At 50.5% G+C, this 22,067-nt stretch overlaps 3 protein-coding genes across 4 annotated transcripts; 2 read left to right on the top strand and 1 right to left on the bottom strand.

Annotated features, from left to right (window-relative positions):
* Positions 1–1,924: 1,924 nt before the first annotated feature.
* Positions 1,925–4,212, top strand: TMPRSS5 (transmembrane serine protease 5). The gene is given in 7 exon segments (XM_040534061.1): positions 1,925–2,037; positions 2,286–2,493; positions 2,495–2,783; positions 3,132–3,230; positions 3,481–3,623; positions 3,727–3,879; positions 4,085–4,212. Coding segments are annotated over 7 exon segments (1,014 nt in total). The 3' UTR covers positions 4,094–4,212.
* Positions 4,213–4,214: 2 nt separating this feature from the next.
* On the bottom strand, positions 4,215–16,813 carry ZW10 (zw10 kinetochore protein). Its single transcript, XM_040534341.1, has 16 exons — positions 16,658–16,813; positions 16,031–16,165; positions 14,747–14,848; positions 14,492–14,569; positions 14,211–14,370; positions 13,510–13,659; positions 12,630–12,821; positions 12,215–12,378; positions 11,707–11,889; positions 10,966–11,204; positions 9,873–9,944; positions 8,852–9,021; positions 8,432–8,562; positions 7,827–7,958; positions 7,076–7,278; positions 4,215–6,189 (listed from the first exon to the last, which is right to left on the bottom strand). Exons 1-16 carry the CDS (start codon positions 16,772–16,774, stop codon positions 6,069–6,071), a joined length of 2,349 nt encoding a protein of 782 aa, XP_040390275.1. The 5' UTR covers positions 16,775–16,813; the 3' UTR covers positions 4,215–6,068.
* Positions 16,814–17,731: 918 nt separating this feature from the next.
* Positions 17,732–20,662, top strand: CD3D (CD3d molecule). Of its 2 annotated transcripts, none has more exons than XM_040534502.1 (5): positions 17,732–18,155; positions 19,143–19,223; positions 19,584–19,715; positions 19,949–19,992; positions 20,340–20,662. In XM_040534502.1, the coding sequence occupies exons 1-5, from the start codon at positions 17,912–17,914 to the stop codon at positions 20,400–20,402; spliced, it is 564 nt and encodes a 187-aa protein (XP_040390436.1). In that variant the 5' UTR covers positions 17,732–17,911; the 3' UTR covers positions 20,403–20,662. The 2 variants fall into 2 exon arrangements, with proteins under 2 accessions (XP_040390436.1, XP_040390435.1); XM_040534501.1 differs by having other exon boundaries at positions 17,738–18,155; positions 19,143–19,343.
* Positions 20,663–22,067: the final 1,405 nt, after the last annotated feature.

Raw genomic sequence — 22,067 nt, 5'->3', positions numbered from 1 at the left:
AATTGAGCAGAGAAAGGAGCTGAGCGGGGAGCTGCGGGCCGATCTTTGCTGCTCTCCGGTATTCCAGCTGGAGAACCCGGCACCTGGGGGGCTGGGCTGCCTCCCTGCAGGTCTCACTGCAGCCCTGTCGGGCACGGAGGGACTCACTGAGTGAGGGGGGCTCCGGCCCCCCCCAGCACCTGTGTGAAGCAGCCTTCGGCAACAAAGCTGCACCTGGCGGCAGGCACCTGGTGTGAGATGTGGGGGCTGATACGGAGCACCTGCGGGCTGTCTTTTCTAATTTTTTCCCAGCTTTAAACAATTTGCTGCCCAAGGTCTGCTCTAATAAAGGTAGCTGTTGGGGGGGGGGGGGGGGGTTTGGTCCCAGGGCTGCTTGTGCCTTGGTGCCCACCACTGCAGCCCTCTGCTAGTGTCCAGGGGCTGCTGCTGCTGCTCTTCAGTGTCTCTTGTGTACAGGTGAGCAAAGCGAGGCGGAGAGAGGAGGGACGGCAGGTGGAAGGTGGGGCTGGGGCAGCCCAGCAGCTGCTGGGGTTGCTCAGACAGAGCTGGGGAGGGAGGTGGTGGGGAGCCAGGGACAAGGGGCTGGGAGCTGGGTTTGTGCCGAGGGAAACCCGAGCGGCTCAGCAGAGACATTCTGCTCTCTGGCATGGTGAGCGGCGTTTCCTCTCAGCCCCCCTGCCTCAAATGAAGCTCTTTCCTTCCAGGAGTCTGGTCTGCCACTGACCTGTGCCCTCCTCCTCTCCATAGGGGCCGGCTGAGGCTGAAAGCTGTCCCCAAAACCTGCCTGGCATCGGGGACACGGCACAGAGCCAGGAGAGCCTGACGGCAGAGCTGAGGGAAGCAAGGACAGGGACGTCTCCAGGACACGGTGAGCCAATTACAGACTTGGGGAGCAAGGGGGGCCCCCAGATCCTGACCTTCTGCAGAATCCATGGCCGTAGCTCATCCCCTCGTGGCACTGGGGGCACAGGGTCAGGAGGGCCCCAGGAACGGGGCCACAGTGACCTGAGAACCTTGCCAGGGGCTTGGTGGTGCCATGAGGGATGGATGAGACCATGTCTATCCTCTCCCTTTGTTTCTTAAAGATTCTGCTGAGGTATCTCTCAGAAGTCTCTGCACCGTCTGGAGGCTGCTGCTGCTTCTGGGGGCCGTGGTGCTGCTGGCGGGGCTGGTGGCAGGGTCTTGGCTGCTGGGTCAGTACCTGTGCAGGGACGGTGCTGCCTGTGGGTGCCCAGCACCCCTGCCAGGGCAGCATAGGGCCCTTCCCACTGCTGTGGACCCTTGGGGGCTGCCCGGCCCTGTGGTCTCACCCCTGCTCTCCCGTCTCCTTCCTGAAGCGAGGCACCTCAAGATGCCACAGCCGGACCAGGGCTTCGCCCCGCCACAGGAGCCAGGAGCGATCCCGGAGTGTGATGAGGGTGAAGAGGACGAGCCCGTGGTCCGTGGGGCTCCTGGCAGAGGTTTTCATTCCCCCCCACCCCTGGCAAGCCCAGCAGGAGCAGAAAAGATGCTCTTCAATAATGAACTTGTCCTGCTGAACCAGTAGCTCATTTCAGCTGCATGCTGCAATTGTTTCACTTGGTTTTTAAATCCTGCTCTATTGGCCTCAGTGTCTTTCAGAATCAACTCAGACAGCTCGCTGCTGGAAGTGCGGGTGCGAGGCCGTCCCGGCTGGCTGCTGGCCTGCCACGAGCGCTGGTGGCTCAGGCTGGGCACCCAGCTCTGTCGGCACCTCGGGGCGCTCCGGTGGGCAGGGGCTGGGGGCTCAGAGTGCTGAGCGGGGCTGGGGGGAGCTGTGGGAGGTAGCTGCAGCCACCTGGACACATTCCTGGGCATGGGACAGGGAGGGTGGTGGCACCACGGCTGCTAGGGCAGGAACCACTCCTGGGAAGGTTCCTGGCATGGTTGTGGTTGCTCCTGCAGGATGACCCACCAGAAGGGAGTGAACCTGACGGACGTCAGGGTGAAGGATGCTCAGGAGTTCATCCAGCTCAGACCCGGCCAGCAAGGCAGCCTGGAAGACATGTGGCAGGTCAGGTACGGGCAGGCCTGGGCTACGGCAGGCTTTGCTGGAGGCACAAAAATGCCTTTTTGGGCTTAAGATGGGCAGAAAACCGCGCTGGCTTTGCCGAACGAGCAGCCCCGTTGGGGACTGCTGCAGCTCCCCAAGCACTCTGCGGTTTTCTGATCAGAGGTTCGCCCTGTGCAGGAGCACCTGCGAGTCGGGACGGATCGTGGCTCTGAAGTGCTCAGGTCAGTGCCTCCCTCTGCTCATGAGTCCCCAGGATCTCCACCCGCATCCATCCCTCTCCCCTCCGTCCCGTCCCTCACGGCTGCCTTGCAGAGTGCGGGCTGCGCCCCGGGGCCCTGCGGGTGGTCGGGGGCATGGATGCGGCCCCCGGGCGCTGGCCCTGGCAGGTGAGTGTGCGCCACGGCTCCCAGCACCACTGTGGAGGCTCCGTGCTGGCACCCCACTGGATCGTGACGGCGGCACACTGCGTGCACAGGTAGCGGGGAGCTGGGTGCCCGTCCTCATCCCAGGCCTTGTGCAGGGAGCCCTGGGGTGAGGGCCAGGCGCTGTGGTGCTCTGTTACCCGTGGTGCTCAGTTACAGGCGGCTGCACGCCTCCGGCTGGCTGGTGGGTGCCGGTGTTACTCGTGGCTCCATCGAGCAGGAGGCTGGGGTACCGGTGGAGAAGGTTATTTACCACCCGCTCTATAACGGCAGCAGCCTCGACTATGACATTGCTCTGATGAAGCTCCATGTCCCCCTGAATTTCTCTGGTAAGACACTGTTGTGGCCTTGCCCCACTTGCAGTTTGTCTGGACCTGCAGTGAAGAAATGGCTGGAAAGGGGCCTGCGCTGACCCTGCCCTTTGGGAGAAGCTGCTTAAGAGGGTCCCCAGCCTCTCTGGGCACCTGGAGGCAGCGTGCCCAGCAGCGCAATGTTCCTAGCTGTGCCTGGGAAGGTGGCTGTGAGAGCTGAGGCCTCCAGGGGCCTGGTCCAAGGGTGTTTCACCTCCATTTGCGGGGCTGAGCAGCTCTGCAGGCTGGCAGCTCCACAGCCTCGGCTGCGCCTGCACTGCATGGCCCTGTGCTGTCCCGGGGCTCACCGCGTCCCCTTCCTAGCAGATGCCATCCGTGCCGTGTGTCTGCCACCCTCCCATCGCGACCTCTTCCAGGGCACCCCCTGTTGGGTCTCAGGCTGGGGCTACACCAGACCAGACCAAGGTAAGCGCCCGGCTTATCTGAGTCCCTCGGTGCTGACCTGCAGCTTTCCCTGCTCCCCACTGAGGTGCAGCCCTTTCCATGCCACACCTGGTCCTGCACTGCTCCCCTCCTGTAGCCTGCGCTCCCCTTCAGCAGCCCCATTAATCCCATAAGACCCCATCTTTCTCCTGACCCTTCAGCTACAGTGCCGTGCTCTTCCCTGACTGCTTCCTGGAGATCTCGTTTCCCTCCTGGTTTCTTCCCTCCCCAGCACAGCCAACGGAGACTCTGCAGGAAGCGCTCATTCCCCTAATTAGTACCAGGAGGTGCAACAGCTCGTGCATGTACAAAGGAGAGCTCACGGCCAGGATGCTGTGCGCCGGCTACCCGCAGGGGAAAATAGATGCGTGCCAGGTAACGGGAGGGAGCAACTGGTGCAGTGGGGTGTGCGCAGCCAGAGTGGAAATGAGCAGAAGCGTTACGTCCCCGTTGTGCTCCAGTCCTTGCTCTCTTGCAGGGGGACAGCGGGGGCCCCCTGGTTTGCCAGGACGAACTCACGTGGCGCTTGGTAGGTGTAGTGAGCTGGGGCCAGGGCTGCGCCGAGCCCAACCACCCCGGGGTTTACACCAACGTGGCTCAGCTTCTGCCGTGGATTTATCGCACCACAGAGGTAAGCTGGGGCAGGTGAAGGTGTGTGTTCAGCCTGACCTGCAGCCAAGCATGTGGCATAGGAAAATCCAGGTGCTAGCATCCTGTTGTTAGCTTTACCTGTTACTACCCCACGCTCACCCTTGATGTATGACCTCTGGGCTGACCTCCCACCCCACAGCATAGTACCAATTCTTTATTTTACCTTTTTATTTTCTTATTATTAGATCTACTAGAAGCAATGCAAGGAGAGACGTCACAGAGCAACATCTTGCCCCTTCCGAAGGTCCAGCTTCATACTGTGTTACTGTAACCATAAGAGAATGAGTCCCGCCAGGCAACACTAGAAAACAGGGCCAGTATAAATAGTTTATTAAAGAAAATAGCATATTACATTTCTGTGAATAATCCACATGACAGAAGTGGTGTTTTTCAAAATATCAATTTTTTGGTTTCCTATTTATAAAAAGGGCAAGGGCTCCCAAGAGATGCAAGCATCACGGGAACATTCTCAACCCCCAAATGAATTACTTGAAGTAGTGAAAGGGAAAAAAAAGGAAAAGCTAGAGTGACAGTCAGAGTTTGGATCAATGTTGGCCTTCGTTTTTCCATTCTCACAGGCTGGACTTGGTGTAAATGGGAACTTGACTGCACCAGCCCTCTCCCCGTGCTTCTACCACTTCAGGTAGAAACAAGCAGTTTCCTTGCCCCAAGACCTGGCTGTTCCTGCCTGACCCAGCACCCAGAACAGCCATGAGGTTCTGCTGTGATTTGGGTGCAATGTAAAATTTGGGTGCAATGTGAAAGCCAGCTGTAATTTTGGTATCGCCCAAAATGCTCAGGAATGCAAAGAGAAGTCAGACAGAAGTCCAAACGAAAAGGATACAATGATAGGTAACATTAAAATGTGTAGCTCTATGATCTAAACTTTGGTAAGCAGGTCATGACATGCTTACAAACCATTACATAGCAGGAAATATTCTGTGTGTAGCAAGGGGCACATCTTGGCCTCTGGGCTACATTTCAACAAATGCTATTGATGAGGTTTCCAACTAAAATAAATGTGTTTCTTGAAGTCTCAAACAGCCTTTTGTAACTTACAGCATTATCTTCTAAGTGCACACTTAATTCCCTTTAATTCCCTTCTTGTATTTACTAGCATTTATATCATCCTTAAAATACAGTAAAGTTACTATCAAAAAGACAATAGATGCCAGACCTACTTAATTCATACACAAATCAAAAGTTAAAGGAAGGAGCTGAACTGGCTTCCACAGCTGGCAAAGTCGGATGGAAAACTTTGAATTCAGTTGTAAGATAGTTCCCATGAGAAATGAAGCCATGAGGAATTTTGCCGGTTATGCAAAACACTCTGCCTCAGTAAACATTTCACTTGGAACAGGGTTTCCTGTTCCCCCCAATAAAATTTTCACTCTGTTGACATCTGCTGTTCAGGGAAACATGAACAAAACAGGTGGGTAAGAGCAACGTTTGGCACTTCAGCATTCTTAGAAGGACACCAAAAGCTACCACTGCTTGTGAGTTTTATATGTAATTGGCAGGGACAGAAGAGGTAAGACACACAAGGGGTACACATCCCCTGATGTAAAACTGCATAGGTAAGATTCACAAGTGAGAAACAACACTCCCTCTACGGGACCCTTAAGCGAGCAAGCTTGAGATGACATTGTACAGCACCTTGCATGAGAGGCCCACCTGCCAGCAGTGCTCAGTCTCACAAGCAGTTTGGATAAAGGACTTACTTGCCTATGCTGAGCTTACAGGAAGATGAAATCCAAGGAGATGGAATTTAGCAAACATCACAAAAAGCATCTCTTCTTCACCAGGACTGTATACCCATCAGCTCATAAAGCAAAACTACACTCTGGGCGTAACACCTTCAGGGAGCAGGGCAAGAGGTTGAATTTTCAAGCCCAAACTCCACATGTGTAGCAGATAAAGCAGCTGCAGTTAGTGCCCGTGTGTTACCTACCTTCGATTTCCTGTTCTCAGACTCATAGAGCCATCCCACTGGCCCTGCTGACAGTGAGCTAGGAATTTTTTCTCCTCCCTTAGTCAAGCCTCCAGGAAGCACACACCTAATGCCAAGCTTTTTGTAGTCCAGTACAAGAAGGATCAAATCCAAAAAATAATTAAGATTCTCAGTTCATTCTTGCTTTATCAGAAGATGCAACATGTAGGGGCAAACAGTTACTTGATTTTGGCCAGTGCTGCTGCTCTTCTTTCCGTGTTCTGGAACAAGGCTCGTATCAGACTCCTCACTTCAGCTGGGGAGAATTCAGCTGCAAGAGGCCCCTTCCCATCTGCCCATCTACAAGGAAAAAAGATCTTCATTTAATAAAACTGCATGGAAACCTCACGTTAAAACAAGCCTTAGAGCATTCACAACAAACCACTGCAGTTCTCCCACTCCTGTGATGACTGAATGGTTCAAGTAAAATTAAAAGCAAAAAGCATTTATAGGCATGCTACAGTAGTAAATCTAGAAGCAAAACAAATCTAGTTAGCAGCCTATTAGCTGCATGCAACTTAAGTCCAGAATTATTTAATTAGGCACGAAAAGCAACAGGTCTTAAGGTGTTTCTTGCACTTAGTACAAACTTTGCAGTTTAGAGGATAGTATGTTGCCTTGTCGTTCAGATGTACATGTGAAGCAAGTGTGCGCAAGACACATCTAGCTTCTGACAACTCATGACAACTGAAGTAATAGGAGTAATAATGCAAATCCTCATGTATAATTGAGATGAATACCCCTTGCAAGTTAAAAGACGTAAGAAATGGTCTCTGAAAACTGAAGACCAATTACGTGGAATGATAGCTGCAGTTGCAAGGCACAGCTAACATCAAAAGCAGTGGGCAAAATGCCTGGTTGCTTAGCGTCGCATACTTCTGAATTTAGAGAAGTCAAGGGGAGATGTATAATTGCTCTGCGGTTGGCTCTCCCAGGGCACTTTTTTTCTTTTTTTTTTTTACCATTGCTTTTTCACCTGCAGGAGACAGCTGAATATATGACCAGTGAAATGGACTATAAACACACAGTCAAAAAATGGCACTAGGAGCAGCTATCTGATCCTTATTAAAAGTGATTCTCTTTCATCTGAACAGGCTCTCCTAAGTGCGGTGCCCTGCTGACATCAGACCACTTCCCAGCTCCCTGTTTAGCAGGTGAAGAACTAACTGAAAAGGAAGACACTCACTGATCTACTATTTCTTGGAGGTTAGCTTGCAGGATGATCATCAGCTCTTTGAATGTCATCCATTTCTGCACGTAGACTGGAACTTCCTCTTGATATTTCTTGTTTTTGTCCTCTTCAGGTAGGGGGGTGAAAACCTGGGGTCCTTCCTCTACCATGATCCTACAGAGGGAGTACAACCTATCTGCATCTTCTGCAGAGATATCCTAGAATTGAACAAATGTAAACAAAAAGAGCAGTTAGATGTGTCTTAGGGATGCCAAGCAGTAAATGAAATGGAATTTTTCTTTTTTTCAAATGGGGCTGTGTGTGTGAAGATGAAAAGCAGTGGTTTGGATTGCATTTAACATTCTCAAGCTAATATAACTCATTTCACGAATAGCTACTTCATCAAGTTCTCTGCAACTGCCTCAGAACAAGGGTTCTGCTTCTGAACTGCACATCCTGGTGCACTAACAAGGATTTCACTGTGAGGCAGAGGGGTTGTGAGGAAGGTCTGGAGCAGTTTATAAGGAAAGCACTCAGGTAACGCCAGCACAATGATGAAAGCAAAGCTTTTTGGCAGGCATGGCATAAGCAAGTGTCCTAGCTATTAAAGGAAAAGAGGCCACCCAATTCACAGTGGGGGGGCTCTTCAAGATGTAGACTACAACTGGCTCCCCTGAAACCTCAATTTGGAAAGAATTTCTAGAGGTCACACATGCTAGCTGTTAGCACCACCCCTACGCCTGGCACGTCCACCTCGTGGAGTTACCTCTAGGGCAGCAATCCTAGTGACAATCTCTGAGAGCGCTGTGTTCAGTAAGGTCCCCATGGCCTTGCAGTATACGTTCACTGGAAGGACATCTTGCCAAACTTTCCCCAGTCTTTTCAACTGATGCAATACCTGGAAGACAACAGCTATACATTATCTACGTGTTATCAAGAAGTACATTAAGAGAAGCACAAAATGACAAGGTGAGCGCACATGGACAGAAAAGTTTTAAAGAAGCAGAAGGCTATGACTTCATCCTGCTACCACATAAAACAGACTTTCTTGGAAAAAAATGCCACAATTTCAGTTTGCATTATGGCTCATGGATCTTTCCCTTGAAAAATGAAATACCCTAGATGTGCGCTATAAACAAAAGTTCAAGATTAAGAAACTATCTCGTCTTGGAGCATGCGGACTTGAACTCAGCATTCTACAAAATGAGACACAGCCCAGGGGGAAAAAAAGCATGCCAGAAAATTCATCTTTTGCAAAATTTCACTCTGCTGAAACAGTGCACAGTTCTCAGGACTAATATTACATACTGTACCTTTCCAAGGACAACATCTACAGACAACGGCATATTTGACTTTGTTTGCCTTGCTTACCTGCCTTATTGCTTTGTTTGCTGCAGAGTAATTTTCCTCATCATCCATATTCGAAAAATTCCTGGCACTTGACAGCCTCTCCAGGATTTCTCCTTTCTGCACTCGCATCTGGGCCAGAAAACACTCCATTCCTTTAGAAGCAAAAACAACCAGAGAGAAGCAATTAGGCAATTACTAAATTTGCTCTGCCTATGCCAATTTAGAGACTGTAACTGCTGAATAATAAACTTATTATTTTGAGCCAATTTAACCAAGCTTGGTCACGTACTTAATAAGCTTTTGCACAGCTTGGATTGCTACAGCACTTTTGAAAAAGAGCTGAGTAGCAGAATTAACTATAGATGACAGGCTAACATTAAACTGGTACAAGCTTATCTATCTCAGAGTCTTCCTCCATAGAATACTGAAAGGTAAAATTACCAAGTCTTCTAAAACCAGGTACCAGATCTACAAAAGTAGCCGCTCCGTCACACAGGATGTTTGTCAAGCGGTATCGGAACTGGTGTCCCATGGTGAGCAAGTGGTGAGCAATATACATGCAGTTGTTGTGATGAATAGCTGCTAGCTGCGGGAGTTTCTGAAGGTTCTCTCTGTCACACAAAGGAGGAAGAAGAAATTTATGCATTTAGACCTGACTCTGTTAGAAAACTGTCATATGTACACTAAACAGCCCATCTGTCCTAGCTGTTGCATGTAAATAACTGAAAGGAATGCGTGATAAAGCCATCAGTTGGAAAAGAAGTATTTAAACTCCTCCCACATCCACACAAGAGCTTACATACAAGAAAGAAGTTCTATGGCTAGTGAAATGGAACCTTGGCATTCCAGCTGTGTGTTGTACTCACATTGGTTGTTTCTAACAACCAATTTTCACACAGGAAGATTCTTTTTTACAGCGTAACAGTGAGGAAAAGAGAGAAGGCCTTTTCGGTAATACTTCAGCGTTCTTTGACACAATTGTATACTTTAAATCTTCACTGGTGCTCTTTATTACCGGAAAAGCATCATGAACAATCTTAAAGGCTATCCCTGTCAATGCCAAGGATGAGGACTCTGTTCTAGTTACCTAACCATCAATCTAGTTAACGGATGGATAAGATAGGTTACAAAACTCGGTTACGTTCTAGAGATGCAACTTCAGCTCGTGTTTCCTGTGTTCCCACGTACACAAGGGCCATCAGGCACAGAACCAATTTCATTCACGTCAAGGAAATACTAAAAACTATCTCCTTGGTCATAAGACTGCCAACTCAGAAACTCTCAGGCAAATATTTTGCAGCAGGTACAATTTAATAATGCATTAGGAGCACCAGCTTGTTCCCACTGGAGGAAGCCCTTAGTAATCTTTGGCTGTGGTGGACAAACAGGGAAAGCGGGGCTATTCCAATCGCACCGCTGTGTCTCCAAACAGGCCCTAAGTAATGCACACACATACACTTACTTGTGGTATGTTGGTACTACGTCATAAAACAGCTGGAATATATTCCGTACGGAGTAGAAGAGCTGTATACAGCTACAAAGAAAATAAGGTTCATGTTAGTTTGTCTGTGGAATTAATATCTCGTCTGCCAAGCGACTCTCAAGCCTTTCTTAAAAAAGGTTTTATTAGTGGTGAAGCACGTTTTTCTTACTGAACAAGGCATAAATTGTCAAGATCAATTACAGCAATGTCAATAAAAGCAGCATCCTGGAAAATTCACAAAGGCTTCTCACAAAAGCTGTGATGACCTTGTAAGTTCAGCGTGGAAGAGATGAACTTCAAGCCACATGTCAGAACAGAGATAATGAAACCCTGCAAACAAAGGGAACAGTGTCCTTTCTCCCAATAGGTATGCATAAGTAGTCAGCCCTCTTTCTGCCACAGTACAGTGAAAGGCATTCAGTACCTAGGAAACTCTCCCTCTTCAGGGTTGTGGTCTCCGGTTTTTAAAACCGACTCTATGTAGGTTCTCAGAATGTTTAATTGTTTTCTCTGAAGAGCCCTGCCAGATGTAGAGCTGGAGTTTTTTGCTTTCATCCAGCACATGAAAAAAGAAAGCAAGAACTCTCCTCAGAATAGGTGCCATAACTTCTCATTTGGATGGAACAAAAGATACGTTTTTTTATCTTTCTAAATAATTGAAACACACGATAAAATATAAAAATGAACACAGCAGTAGAGATTCTTCCAACTAAGAGACTGAAGCCATGAGCTGCCTTGTGCAGCCTAGGGATTCACCGCGTTCTCACTGCTGCAGTAGCTACAATATGGCAAAACCCACCTGAATGCTCCCTCAGAACATAAGCCTCAAAGACTGCTTAACAAGATTATTGCAGGGAACATATTCAGCAGCTGCTCCTGCTGTACCGGTCTACCGCACAAACCCAGGGAGCAGCCTCCAGCCAAAACACAGTGTAACTTTAATGATTCATTCTAATTTTTATGTACCTTCAGCTCTTTTGTATTTCTTTTACTCGATTAACAGATGCTTAGAACTGCCAAAGGCAATAAATATCTGACTCCCAGGAATTACCCACTGATATATAATTCCTACCACTGATCTGTGCTGGCTGTAGCCTCCAACAGCGTCTGATAAGCCAGTTCCATCAGTTTCTCCACCGATGAACTGATGCGGCATGTGGGCAAAGAGAACGTGTACTGGCTCAGTTTGGTCTCATTCTCCAAATTCACCATCTCCTTAGGAAGTTGTTTAGATGTTTTTCGCATTTTTAAGTGATCTCCTGACCCAGGATCAGGAAGCTTTGGTAGGGCTGCGCACGAATCAGGTGTGATCTACGGGAAAACAAAAGAAAGGTAGAACATTATTTGGAGCCCACGGAAAAGAGGCTGTGGAAGACTACAAAATATTGATTTAAGACTCAAGATTAATACAAAGCTGCAGAGGTCCCCTAAGACCCTTGGAGGTCTCATGGCTTATGAACTACACAGCAGACCACGAAGCAATCTATATGGTGTTTCATGCCTAGAAGCAAGGTCTGTAAGTGATCCTCTAAATTTTCTTACGCTTATGACACTAGCCAGAAAAGCCTACAAAAGTATGCTTCAAACATGTTAAGTAACATCTTGGTAGTGAAATAACCCACTTGAGCACTATTAAAAACAACTTCTACACCGTTGTTTGCCAAAAGCATCAAATAATCACAAGTAATCAGTGCTCTACAAAACAAACAAACAAACAAACAAACAAAAACCCCTCAACTGTCCTAGACAAGCCTTCTTCACCTGCTACACTATTTTTCCACATAGGAAAACAAGATATTGCAACAACAGGCACCTTTACGGTATTGTGTATTTCTGAGGTCATCAAGTTTCTGGCTGCCACAATCACATCTTGACATTTCTTATTGGCGAAGTGGGAATTGACGTTACGAGCATATTTCAGTAAATCGGTCGTGTCTCCTTTCAAAAACTGCATGTTCTTCAGGGCTTTTTCAAATTCCTCTGTGGATTTAATCACCTGAGAAAGGCAGACACATTCTACATTGATACTTGTGAATTGCCAGTTATAATCTCCTAAAATCAAAGAGCAAAATTAAAGCTGGGTATAAATTCCTCCACTCAGTTGAAGGCCTTATGCCACACACCCGAGAACCTCCAGGTCTTAGTTAAATATGACCTGAGGTCCTTGGATCAGAGACCTTGCACCCTTAATAGGACAGGAAAAACAAGCCACGGTTTACCTGAGATAAATACACAGTTCTAGATTAGCAAAAGACAGCTTTCTGATGAGGCTGGCCATGTGGCATTTCCACTACATAAATTCGAAAGTATTTGACACCTACCTCTATATACTGCTCTAGTTTGCTACTGTTGGTTGGGATTGAATTCACTAGGCAGTTCTGAATGAGGCAGTCTGATAACTCTTCCCATATCATACCACCCAGCAGTTCTGCCAGTGTCACTCTGCACTCCTTTTTGTCTTCCACACGCTGTTCAACTGGCACATCTGAATTCAAGAGAACAGAAACGGATTTTAATATACCTGCTTCCTGGACACGACCCTCCACCAGATCATTCAGTCCCTCCTGTCAAAAAAGCATCTTTCAACTGTTCCATAATTTTATAAAGGAGATGTTCTTCATATCCAAACCATGTGCTGTGACTGTAGAACAACCTCCATCCCGATCAAAAGACAACTGAATTTATGGTTAAACTGAGCCCACTTTCCCAGTAATTCCAAAGGGAGGGACTACCTACTCAGCAAGTATTTGTGGAGAACTTCAAGAATGACCTTGATCTTGTCAAAAACCTCCACAGGAGAGGAATGATCCAAGTTAGGCTCTTCACACTTAAAACGTAGGATGACCACATCCGACAGTTCTTCTGTGAATGGCTGAAGAGATGGGTATGAAATCAGCGGCTTGAGGATGTATTTCAGCAACAACTGGCCTAAGATATGAAAAAAAAAAAAAAAAAAAAAAAAAAGATATTTTCCTACAGCAGGAGTTTGTTCCAGTGAGGCCCAACCGGCAGTATTTTGGATGCACAGATTCTTCAAGTGAAGTGGAAGAAGCACTGTCTAGACTAGCTGTATCAGAGAACATTCATGACGTAAAGCGCTGGGTTTGGTTTCACTACAGACCACTTGACTCCTATAAAACACATATGGAGGCCTAAAAAATTGCTGCATAGTTGATGTAAATTGAACAATTACAAAGCCAGAAGTATGAAATCCTGTCCTAGCATCTGTCATGCTTCCTGACTACTTCTTACCAACACCTGAGAACGGAAAAGCCCAGAAGCTGACTAAAACCAACAGTCTTGGTCTTTGTAGATAAGGAAGCTTTAACTGGAAAAGCCCTTTAAACCCTTTAATCAGACCATGAAACCACAAAGCCACAGATCAAAACAGTATACTAGAATAACCTGACAGGAAAAGATAAATAATTCTGGGCAGTTTCATATTGTAAAAACCAGAGGATTCACCTCATGCTCAGTGGGAAACACAAGGCAACAGACAAAGACGTCTCCCAATGTACGACTGAAGTGAACTGGATCGCAATATCCATCCTACAACAAGCCTAAACTGATATCCACTCAGGCTGCAACAGCTATGTGGATCCAAGGTCTGTCTTACCGAAAATTTTAAGCTTGGTGCGCAGTTCTCCTAGGACAGCAAATGCCTGCAGCACAGAAGCAACAGGCAGGCCAGCAATCTCTTCCTCTTTTGATGGCAGTGTGCATAAGTGCAATTCTGAAAGCATCACTGACTCCAGGCTGGTACTTTCTAGAAAAAAGGAAGAAACATCTCTGTGTTAGAATGTGGTCTGAGATACAGCAGATCGGAGAACCTACCACATTCCTCAGCTGGTAGCTAAAGCGATATGCTACCTCTCCTCATTTACACAAAACAAAGTTCCTATAAAAGAGCATCAGAAGAGTACCAAATTTCTTGTGTTTCAGTACAGGACAAATCTGCAGAATTCTTATTTCAGCTGCCATGAAGTTGACGTTTAGTGATAATCACCCCCCGTGTCCCCACTGTAAGCCAAATCTGATCAAAGGAAAAGTTTGTGTTTTAATGAAGACACCAACATACAAATTCTAGAGCAGCTGCAACAAAAGCAGCAGCCAAAAACCTATCAGAGAAGATAAAGTATTCTTACAACTACCCTAGTAGGAGAATATATACAGTCAGAACAAAAACTTTGGAAATCTCTCCTTAAACCAACCTTAATTCAACAATATTACAGTATTTCCTAACTTGTAGGTGCTTGAAACCAGACTTATTTCAAGTAGCAAAGCAAAAACAGTGCAACAAACTAGAATTGCAAGCACCTTTTGAAGGAGGAAGCTTCCATACAGCCAACTTTTGCCATTCTTCTCCTAGATGATAGAGCATATTTTGTGTCTGCACTGTGAGCTCTGTGCCTAGTGCCTTCAGGATCTTCAGCTCAAAGCCCTTGCGGGATTCCAGCATTTTCAGGCTGCTTCGTGCCTGGCAATAAAGGTCAAACACAAAACATGGGTAACTGTTGCCCCTGCTACTGAAAAGGATCTTGTGAAATTTATTGAAAGTATTTATCAACAATTTTGCCACACACTTACAAAGTCATTACCTTTTCCAGTTGTTGAGCTGCTACAACATACTTCTTCTCCAACAATGCAGTGTTGTACTCTTTAATAGCTGTATCAAACTGCAACAATCAAACAGGATCGTATGTAACAGCATATCTATTAGACTACATAATTTTAAACAACACAAGTAGACACACGAGTTACCGTTAGTTATTGAAAAGAGAAGCCCTGAATAAAGCCACAAACTGAGCAGCAACCACCACTTAATGATTTTAAGATGCACATCCCTTCCTCACCTCTTGTAGCTTTTTCAGAATACTCAAAACGAGTGTGTCTCGCTCCAGCTGCTGCTTCAATTCAGTAAATTCAGCAACAGCGACGTTTAGGTCTCTTTGAACCTAAAATAAGAAATTTTTCATCAGACATCTGCCAAACGTTAATAGATTTCCTCTTAAAAGTGACAATGAGATATAAAGTATTTCTGCTAATAGAGTACTTTGGTGAGAAAGACGAAAGACTCAATGTTAACAACATATCTGCTCTGGCATTTGATAATGACTTTGTCTTCGGTTTCTATGGCCTTCCATTTTACTCCCTGCTAGAAAGATCCTTATAATTTCCCTACTGGAAACTCATCCATGCTGGTTTCTTTTTTTATTACATTACACGTTTTGTCAAGGCATTGGAAGGAAACTCAGTATCAAAAGGCTATCAAAAGGAGTTGAGTTTTCTTTTAACACAGCCATTTTAAATGCAGGATCACTTGAAGTGAGCCAAAAGCTAACTCAATTAACAACGTTACTGAACCCCAGATCATGGGAAACACTTGGCTTTAGGGTCTCCAAAGGCAGAACTAACTCCAGCGAAGTGAACACGACTTGGCTGGTACCAGAACCTCATACATAGTGCTGGTAAGGTATGACCCAGAAGCTAGATATTGAAACTTTTTTTTTTAACCTGGTTTAGTTAACATGATTTTGTGTGCGTGTGTTTAACTGCTGTTGTTTATTACCTTTTATTTACATTAGATCGGTTTTCATTACATTATTAACACATCATGCTTTTCTGTGAAGAAGAACACCACATGGCACTCCTTCAAGTCATGTTGGAATCAATCAAAGCAGCACAAAAGCAGAGAGGATCCGGCCTGTAGGGCCTGCTCACATTCTCCTTAATGGCTCAGTGAATATGAGCTGCCATGTGCCATGATTTGGGTGGTGCACATCAGTGCCCCCTCTGCCCCAAATCCCCGCGGGACCAACACTCAGCCTGTCTGTCACTGCATCACACCCTACCGCGATGCAACCAGGCGGATCCTTCTCTCTCCTCTGGAGACGTGCGACACACTTCTCCAAGGGCACAACAAGCAAACTATGACCAACAACCCCTTAATTACTCTCGGGCACACCCCAGACGGGACGTACACCTATGCCATCATTTTTTAGGGGTGATGCCATCCACAGCCTTCAGGCCCGTGTTCTCCACCCCTGTCCCCCCTGCACACAGCAGGCGAGGACCCGCAGGTGTGTGGCGGGACTGGAAGAAGCTGCCAGCAGCCGGGGAAGCCCAGCAGGTCCCACCTGCTCCTCGATGCCAGCCCTGAGCAGCTCAATGCTGCCGGACAGCCCGTCCACCTGCGACACCAGCTCCTCGGCGCTCTGCGCGCTGGGCAGGAACTCGCTGTACTTGCTGGTGATGGCGGAGCACACCTCTCCCTGCGGGGGCACATGGGGCAAAGTCACCGCCCGGCCAAGCCCTGTCAGGGACCCTCGGGACCCCCACTTCCTCCCCCAGGACCCTTAATTCCTCCCCAAAAGACCCTTAATTCCTCCCCCTGGCCTCCCTTGTCCTCCCCTTGGACCTCCATTTCCTCCCCCCAGGGCGCCCAGGTCCTCCCCGCCAGCCCCTCACGGCCCCCCCATTCCCCCTCCCGGGACACCCAATTCCTCCCTCACGGCTCCCCCGGGACCCCCAAATCCCGCCCGGGACCCCCAATCCCCCTCCCGGGACCCCCAATTCCCCCCCCTGAGACCCCCAATTCCTCTCCCCCAGCTACTCCCGGCCCTCCTCAGCCCCTCCCGGCCCCCCTCCGGGACCCCCAATTCCTCCCTCACGACCTCCCCCGGCCCCTCCCGCCCCCCCCCCCCAAATCCCCCAAACTCCTCCCCCCCGGCCCCCTCCAGGCCCCCCGGCGCCCCGAGCCGCGCCTTGAGCTCCTCCACCCGCCGGGAGAGCCGCCCGATGCGGGTGCCCAGCCCCTCCTTGTCCAGGCGGCCCGAGTGCGCCAGCACCGCCGCCACCAGCGAGCCCGCGGGAGCCGCCATGGTCCCGCGGCCCGCGCGGCACCACGGGAAGGCGGCGCTACGGCAGGCGGCGGGGGACAGCCTCGCCTCCTCCTCCTCCTCCTCCTCCTCCTCCTCCTCCTCCTCCTCCTCCTCCTCCTCCTTCTAGGGGTGCTGGGGGGGGTACCCAGAGCAGCTGGGGGCCCGTGGGTGCTGGGGGGGGCAACGGCAGCTGGGGCGTGCAGAGGTGCTGGGGGTCCTGCAGCAGCTGGGGGGGCATATGGCAGCTGGGCACCCATGGGTGCTGAGGGGTCCTATGGGTGCTGGGGGGGGGGGTCCCTGGATGGTGGGGGGGTCCATGGGTGGTGGTGAGGGGCAGTGGCAGCTGGGGGGGGCAATGGCAGCTGGGGGATGCAGGGGTGTTGGGGGGTCCTACAGCAGCTGAGGGGGCATATGGCAGCTGGGCACCCGTGGGTGCTGAGGGGGTCGCATGGGTGCTGGGGGGGTCCCTGGGTGGTGGTGGTGGGGCAATGGCAGCTGAGGGGGCAATGGCAGCTGGGGGATGCAGAGGTGCTGGGGTTCCTGCAGCAGCTGAGGGGGTGCTGTGGTAGCTGGGGGAGCATATGGCAGCTGGGCACGCATGGGTGCTGGGGGGGCTGTGGCAGCTGGGGAGGGGCATTGGTGCTGGGAGGGAGGGAATGGCAGCCAGGGGCTCATAGCAGCCGGGGGGGACCATGGTAGCTGGGGACCCATGGGTGCTGGGGGGGCTGTGGCAGCTGGGGAGTGGCATTGGTGCTGGCGGGGAGGGAATGGCAGCCAGGGGCTCGTAGCAGCCGGGGGGGACCATGGTAGCTGGGGACCCATGGGTGGTGGGGGTTCTGTGGGTGCTGGGGGGCGAATGGCAGCTGGGGGATGCAGAGGTGCTGGGGGTCCATGGGTGCTGGGGGGACCATGGGTGCTGGGGGTCCATGGGTGTAGCGGGGTCCATGGGTGCTGGGGGGAAGGAATGACAGCCGGGGGTCCATAGCAGCCAGGGGGGACCATACCAGCTGGGGACCCATGGGTGCTGGGGGTTCCGTGGCAACTGAGGGGACCCACAGGTTCTGAGGGACCCATGGGTGCTGTGGGGGCCTGTAGCCACCTGAGGGACCTGCTGCTTCAGGCCCATCCTGCCCTCCCATGGGTGTCAGGGCTGGGCGAGGAGGCAGTCCTCGCTGCCCTCGGAGGAGGGAGGCCCCAGCCCCCGGGTTTCCGCTGCCTGACAAAGACCTGGGTGGCGCGTCGCACCGTGCCGAGCCGAGGAGCTCTCTCCTCTTCCTCCCCCCCGAAAAGCTGCCGCTGCTTCACGCCATGCGGAGGGGACAGGCCCTGGGCACCTGGGCGCTTCTCGCCAGCGTGGCCGTGGCCGGGTTTGGTGTCCAAGGTAAGTCCCCAGGGCGTCGGGTGCTGCACCCCATGGGGACGCGGGGATGGCACCCCCGGCGTGCTGTGCTGCTTTTCCGGGGTTTTGAGGCTGGGGTTTTCCATTACAGCTCCTTGGTGTGAGGTTGACGGGCATCGGTAGGGAGGAAGGAGCGATTTGGTGCAACAAGTCTTGAGGATGGGCTCGCCCTCGTGGCTCTGTCAGCCCGCTCAGGAGTGGGGCCATTGCTGTGGCAGTCTGGATGCCGTGACTTGTCTTTGGTGGCGCAGACTTGCCCGACGGTGACACAGCGTGTGGTTGGACATGGCAGTACTCTGGCGTTAGACTGAAGTAGTCATGGGCTTTGTACCAGCACACGTACTCAAGCAGGAGAGGCTGTACTCTGTACTCTGCTCCAGTGCTCAGCAAGTAGGACAGGGAATTTGCTCTCCACTTGCAGGCTCTGAGGGTGATGTGTTTGGGCCAAGGAAGCAATTCTATGTTGTTGGTTTTCTTTTTGGATGGTTTTCACTACGAATGGTTGTTTTCAGTATCACCCTCTGCGGGGTTTTGCCTCGCTTGTTTGGGCTCAACTCCTGTCCTTGTTGGTGAAAACATTTCACTCGCTGTTAAAATGTCTCTGCTGCAGTTGCACTTCATTACCAAAGCAATTTCTATGCAGGATGAGGCTCCGACACACGCAGCCTGAATGGAGTCCAGGTAGATACCTGGTTCCAGTTGGTTTTCGCTCAAAGGAAAAATTGGATCTGTACACTACCCAGAGCTGCATTAAATAACCACCTATTGAACACTGGACTGCTTTTGCACTGGGCAATATGCTTTTTTTGCAGAGGTTTCTGTTTGCAGTGTCCTTTCCGTGTCTCGGGGGACAGCCTAATGCGATGCTGTCTACAACAGCCATCTCTGTGAGTGAGACTCCTAAGCTCTGCACCACTGCGAGGGCTGAGGACTCAGCTGTCAGGCTCTCTGCTCTCCTTTATTTTACAGGACAGACAATAATTGTGAAAGAAAAAAATGAGAAGGTGTTCCTGACCTGTGGATCAGACAAAAAAGTACTCTGGATGAAAGGTAATGAGGAGATAGCAAACGCAACGGAGCTGGACTTGGGTGCAATTTATGACGATCCCAGAGGCACCTATAGCTGTGTAAAGGAAAATCAACGCTTCACTCTCCAGGTGTACTATCGAAGTAAGTGTCAGAAGCCCTGTTTCTAGAGCCACAGGACTGCTTGGAGTTTTTATGCAAATTTTTAAGGGAAATACTGATTTCACAGAGCTTGTGGCTGGTTCTGCCAGTTGGCGAAAGTCTTGCCAGCTCCTGTCCTAGGTCGTCCCGGCTCAGATGGGCCCAGGTGGCAGGGCAGCCACTGCGGCTGGAGGCAAGGGTCAGGGTCCTGCTCTCAGTCCTCGTGTCCTTTTGTGTTTCCAGTGTGCCAGAATTGCATCGAAGTGGACGCTCCCACCATCTCGGGGATTGTGGTTGCAGATGTTATCGCCACCGTCCTCCTGATGGTTGCTGTGTACTGCATCAGTGGCCAGGACAAGGGACGCATGTCACGAGGTGAGGGGAGAGCCCTGCTAGCTGCCTGCAGCTGGGGACAACAAGTGCCTGCGCTTCTCTAGGAGCTGCGTGGTGGCCTTTCAGGGTGCAAGATGCGGGGGCTTTCTACCATGTCTCCCAGAAGAAATAAAAGCACAGAGCTCAAAGCAGCCAGCCACTTGGGTTTGTCTGCAAATGCTCACCACGCTGCCCATGATTTCCCCGATCTTTGACTGCTGTCTTTCTTTATTTAGCTTCTGACAGGCAGAACCTGATCGCCAACGAGCAGCTCTACCAGGTGAGCGTGTGTGCACACGTGTGTATGTATTTGTGTGTGTGTGCATGGGTGGAAGGAGCTCCACAGGGCTGCAGTGGCGTGGCCACGATGGCACCACTGCTGGGGGAGTGGCGTATGAGGCTGGAGATTACTCTGCTGGGGAGTTCACAGCTCCCTCTCCCTGAGTGACGCAGAGGATGGGGCAGGCTCAGCTACCCCATGCCTCTTATGCTCTGGGGTTGTTAAACTCAGGGGTGTGAGGGGAGCTTGCCAGAATCTTGGCAAAGGGAGGTTTAGGCCAGCTTCCCCTGTACCCAGGGCTGCAAAGACACAGTTGTAGCTCACCTTGCCTTTTTTTTTCCCCTTAGCCCCTTGGTGAGCGGGATGATGGACAATACAGCCGGCTGGCACATACCAAGGGCCGCAAGTGAAGCGGGAAGACAGCAGGGCCAGTGACTGACTCCTTCACACCAGGATTACTGTTACAGCAAAGCCACTGCCAGTACCAATGAGCACCAACACCTGGCCCTGGCACTGCCTTTGTGAGCTCACTGCTGGCAGAAGGTGGTGTCGCTTTTTGCCTGGAGAGCCCTCCAGATCCCTGCGAGGACGGGCTGCTTGTAACATTCTGCTCTTTCCACGACCTGTTGCATTTCTGCATTCCTCTCATTAAAGATGAGTCTATTCTGTAGCCTCCCCGCTCCATCACTTGTGTTAAGGCCCGGGGAGCCACGCGGTCACTGGGGAAGGTCTGTGTTGGATGTGGTCTGCTTGGATCCCTGCAGAGTCCTAAGGTTCCTGCCTGTTCTGATAGGACACTGCTCTGCCAGTGCAGACAGGGGTCCGTGGCAGTGCCTGGATTCAAATGACATCCAGGCCCATTGCTGAAGCTGGGGATGGGGGACCTTCTGAAGGGAGAGGGTTGTTGCTCCTGACTCATTTAAATTCTCTTCCAGAATTGGGGAATGAGGACAGCAGGAGCACAGCAACACTCAGCAGGGTCTGCATCACTCCTGCTAAGTGCCTGGCCAGAGCTGGGGGTGGCAGGAGGCAGTGAACAATAGGATGCTTCCTCTGCACATGCAGGGCTTGGCATCTAATTGCATTCTCCAGACCTCAGAGGCCTGCCAGGTCCCTGGCACCCAGCTAGCCTGCAAGCAGCCTCAGTGCTTTGGGGAGTGAAGCATGAGCAAAGAAGCAAGCTGGGCTAGCTGCCTAGAAGAGCTTGTGTGGGCTAGACCCAAAGAGGAAATGGAAACTGTGCAGGGGACGAAAACTGCAGCACAGACCATGCAAAACACGTGGCAGCAGAGCTGGCCGGGTAGTGAAGGCCAGAGACAGCCCTCAGTCCCCTCAGCTCCGATGTTCTTGGGAGGCTCCTCCACACTCCTCTGCCTGAGCATGGCCAAAACGGGAGGCAGGTTGCAGGCAGGATCAGCTAGCAGTTAGAAACCTCAGAAACCAGGTCATCCCCCATGTGCCAGTTGCATACAGCTGTAGGCTGTTTTCCTGCTTTTCTCAGAATCTGGGTTCCACGTACCTAAGGCTTTAGAGGGCACCAGGCTCTGAGCCGACTTGTGACTCTATGGTGCAATACAAGCACCAAATGAGCTCACATGCAGTTTCACACAAAGAAAACTGGCCACAAATCTGGCATGTCTGACATGGCAAACAACATTTTGTCTGTACACAGCTGTGGGTGCACTGCACATGTCCGTACAGGAATCACTGAGTGATTAGAGAACAAGAAAGCAACCATTTTCCTGTGGTGTCAGCTCTTTATACAACAACATTTCGTTCTTCACATCTGCATGGCATTTCCCTTTAAACTGCTCTGGTGAAGGGTGAGCCTGGCATGGCCATTAGAGGCCGAATGTGCTGTTTCCTCCTTCCATCGGCAAAGCCACCCGAGTAGGACCTCATTAAAAGAAGTGACCATCAGACTGCCTGGTTCATAGCGGTTTCACGGCCATCAGACCTCAAAAACATGTAGCAAAGATGTCTGCTCACACCCAGACAGCAGGAGAAACCCCCAGCAGGGCAGGTCTGCTCTGCGCACATCAGACAAGGAGCAGGGGCAGCATTTACAACGGGGC

Source organism: Cygnus olor, chromosome 22 (assembly GCF_009769625.2).
Source record: "Cygnus olor isolate bCygOlo1 chromosome 22, bCygOlo1.pri.v2, whole genome shotgun sequence".
In the NCBI taxonomy this organism is placed as follows: domain Eukaryota; kingdom Metazoa; phylum Chordata; class Aves; order Anseriformes; family Anatidae; genus Cygnus; species Cygnus olor.
This window is presented reverse-complemented; position numbering and strand designations above follow the sequence as displayed.

Excerpts from the sequence above, each read along its gene's own strand:
- ZW10 (XM_040534341.1), bottom strand. The coding sequence starts at position 16,774 with ATGGCGGCTCCCGCGGGCTCGCTGGTGGCGGCGGTGCTGGCGCACTCG. Across the intron at positions 8,563-8,851 it reads ACCTGGTTTTAGAAGACTTG|GAATGGAGTGTTTTCTGGCC; the intron begins GTAATTTTACCT and ends TTGCTTCTAAAG. Across the intron at positions 6,190-7,075 it reads CTCCAAGAAATAGTAGATCA|ATGGGCAGATGGGAAGGGGC; the intron begins GTGAGTGTCTTC and ends TTTTCCTTGTAG.
- CD3D (XM_040534501.1), top strand. The coding sequence starts at position 17,912 with ATGGGTGTCAGGGCTGGGCGAGGAGGCAGTCCTCGCTGCCCTCGGAGG. Across the intron at positions 18,156-19,142 it reads GGCCGGGTTTGGTGTCCAAG|GACAGACAATAATTGTGAAA; the intron begins GTAAGTCCCCAG and ends TTTATTTTACAG. Across the intron at positions 19,716-19,948 it reads CAAGGGACGCATGTCACGAG|CTTCTGACAGGCAGAACCTG; the intron begins GTGAGGGGAGAG and ends TTCTTTATTTAG.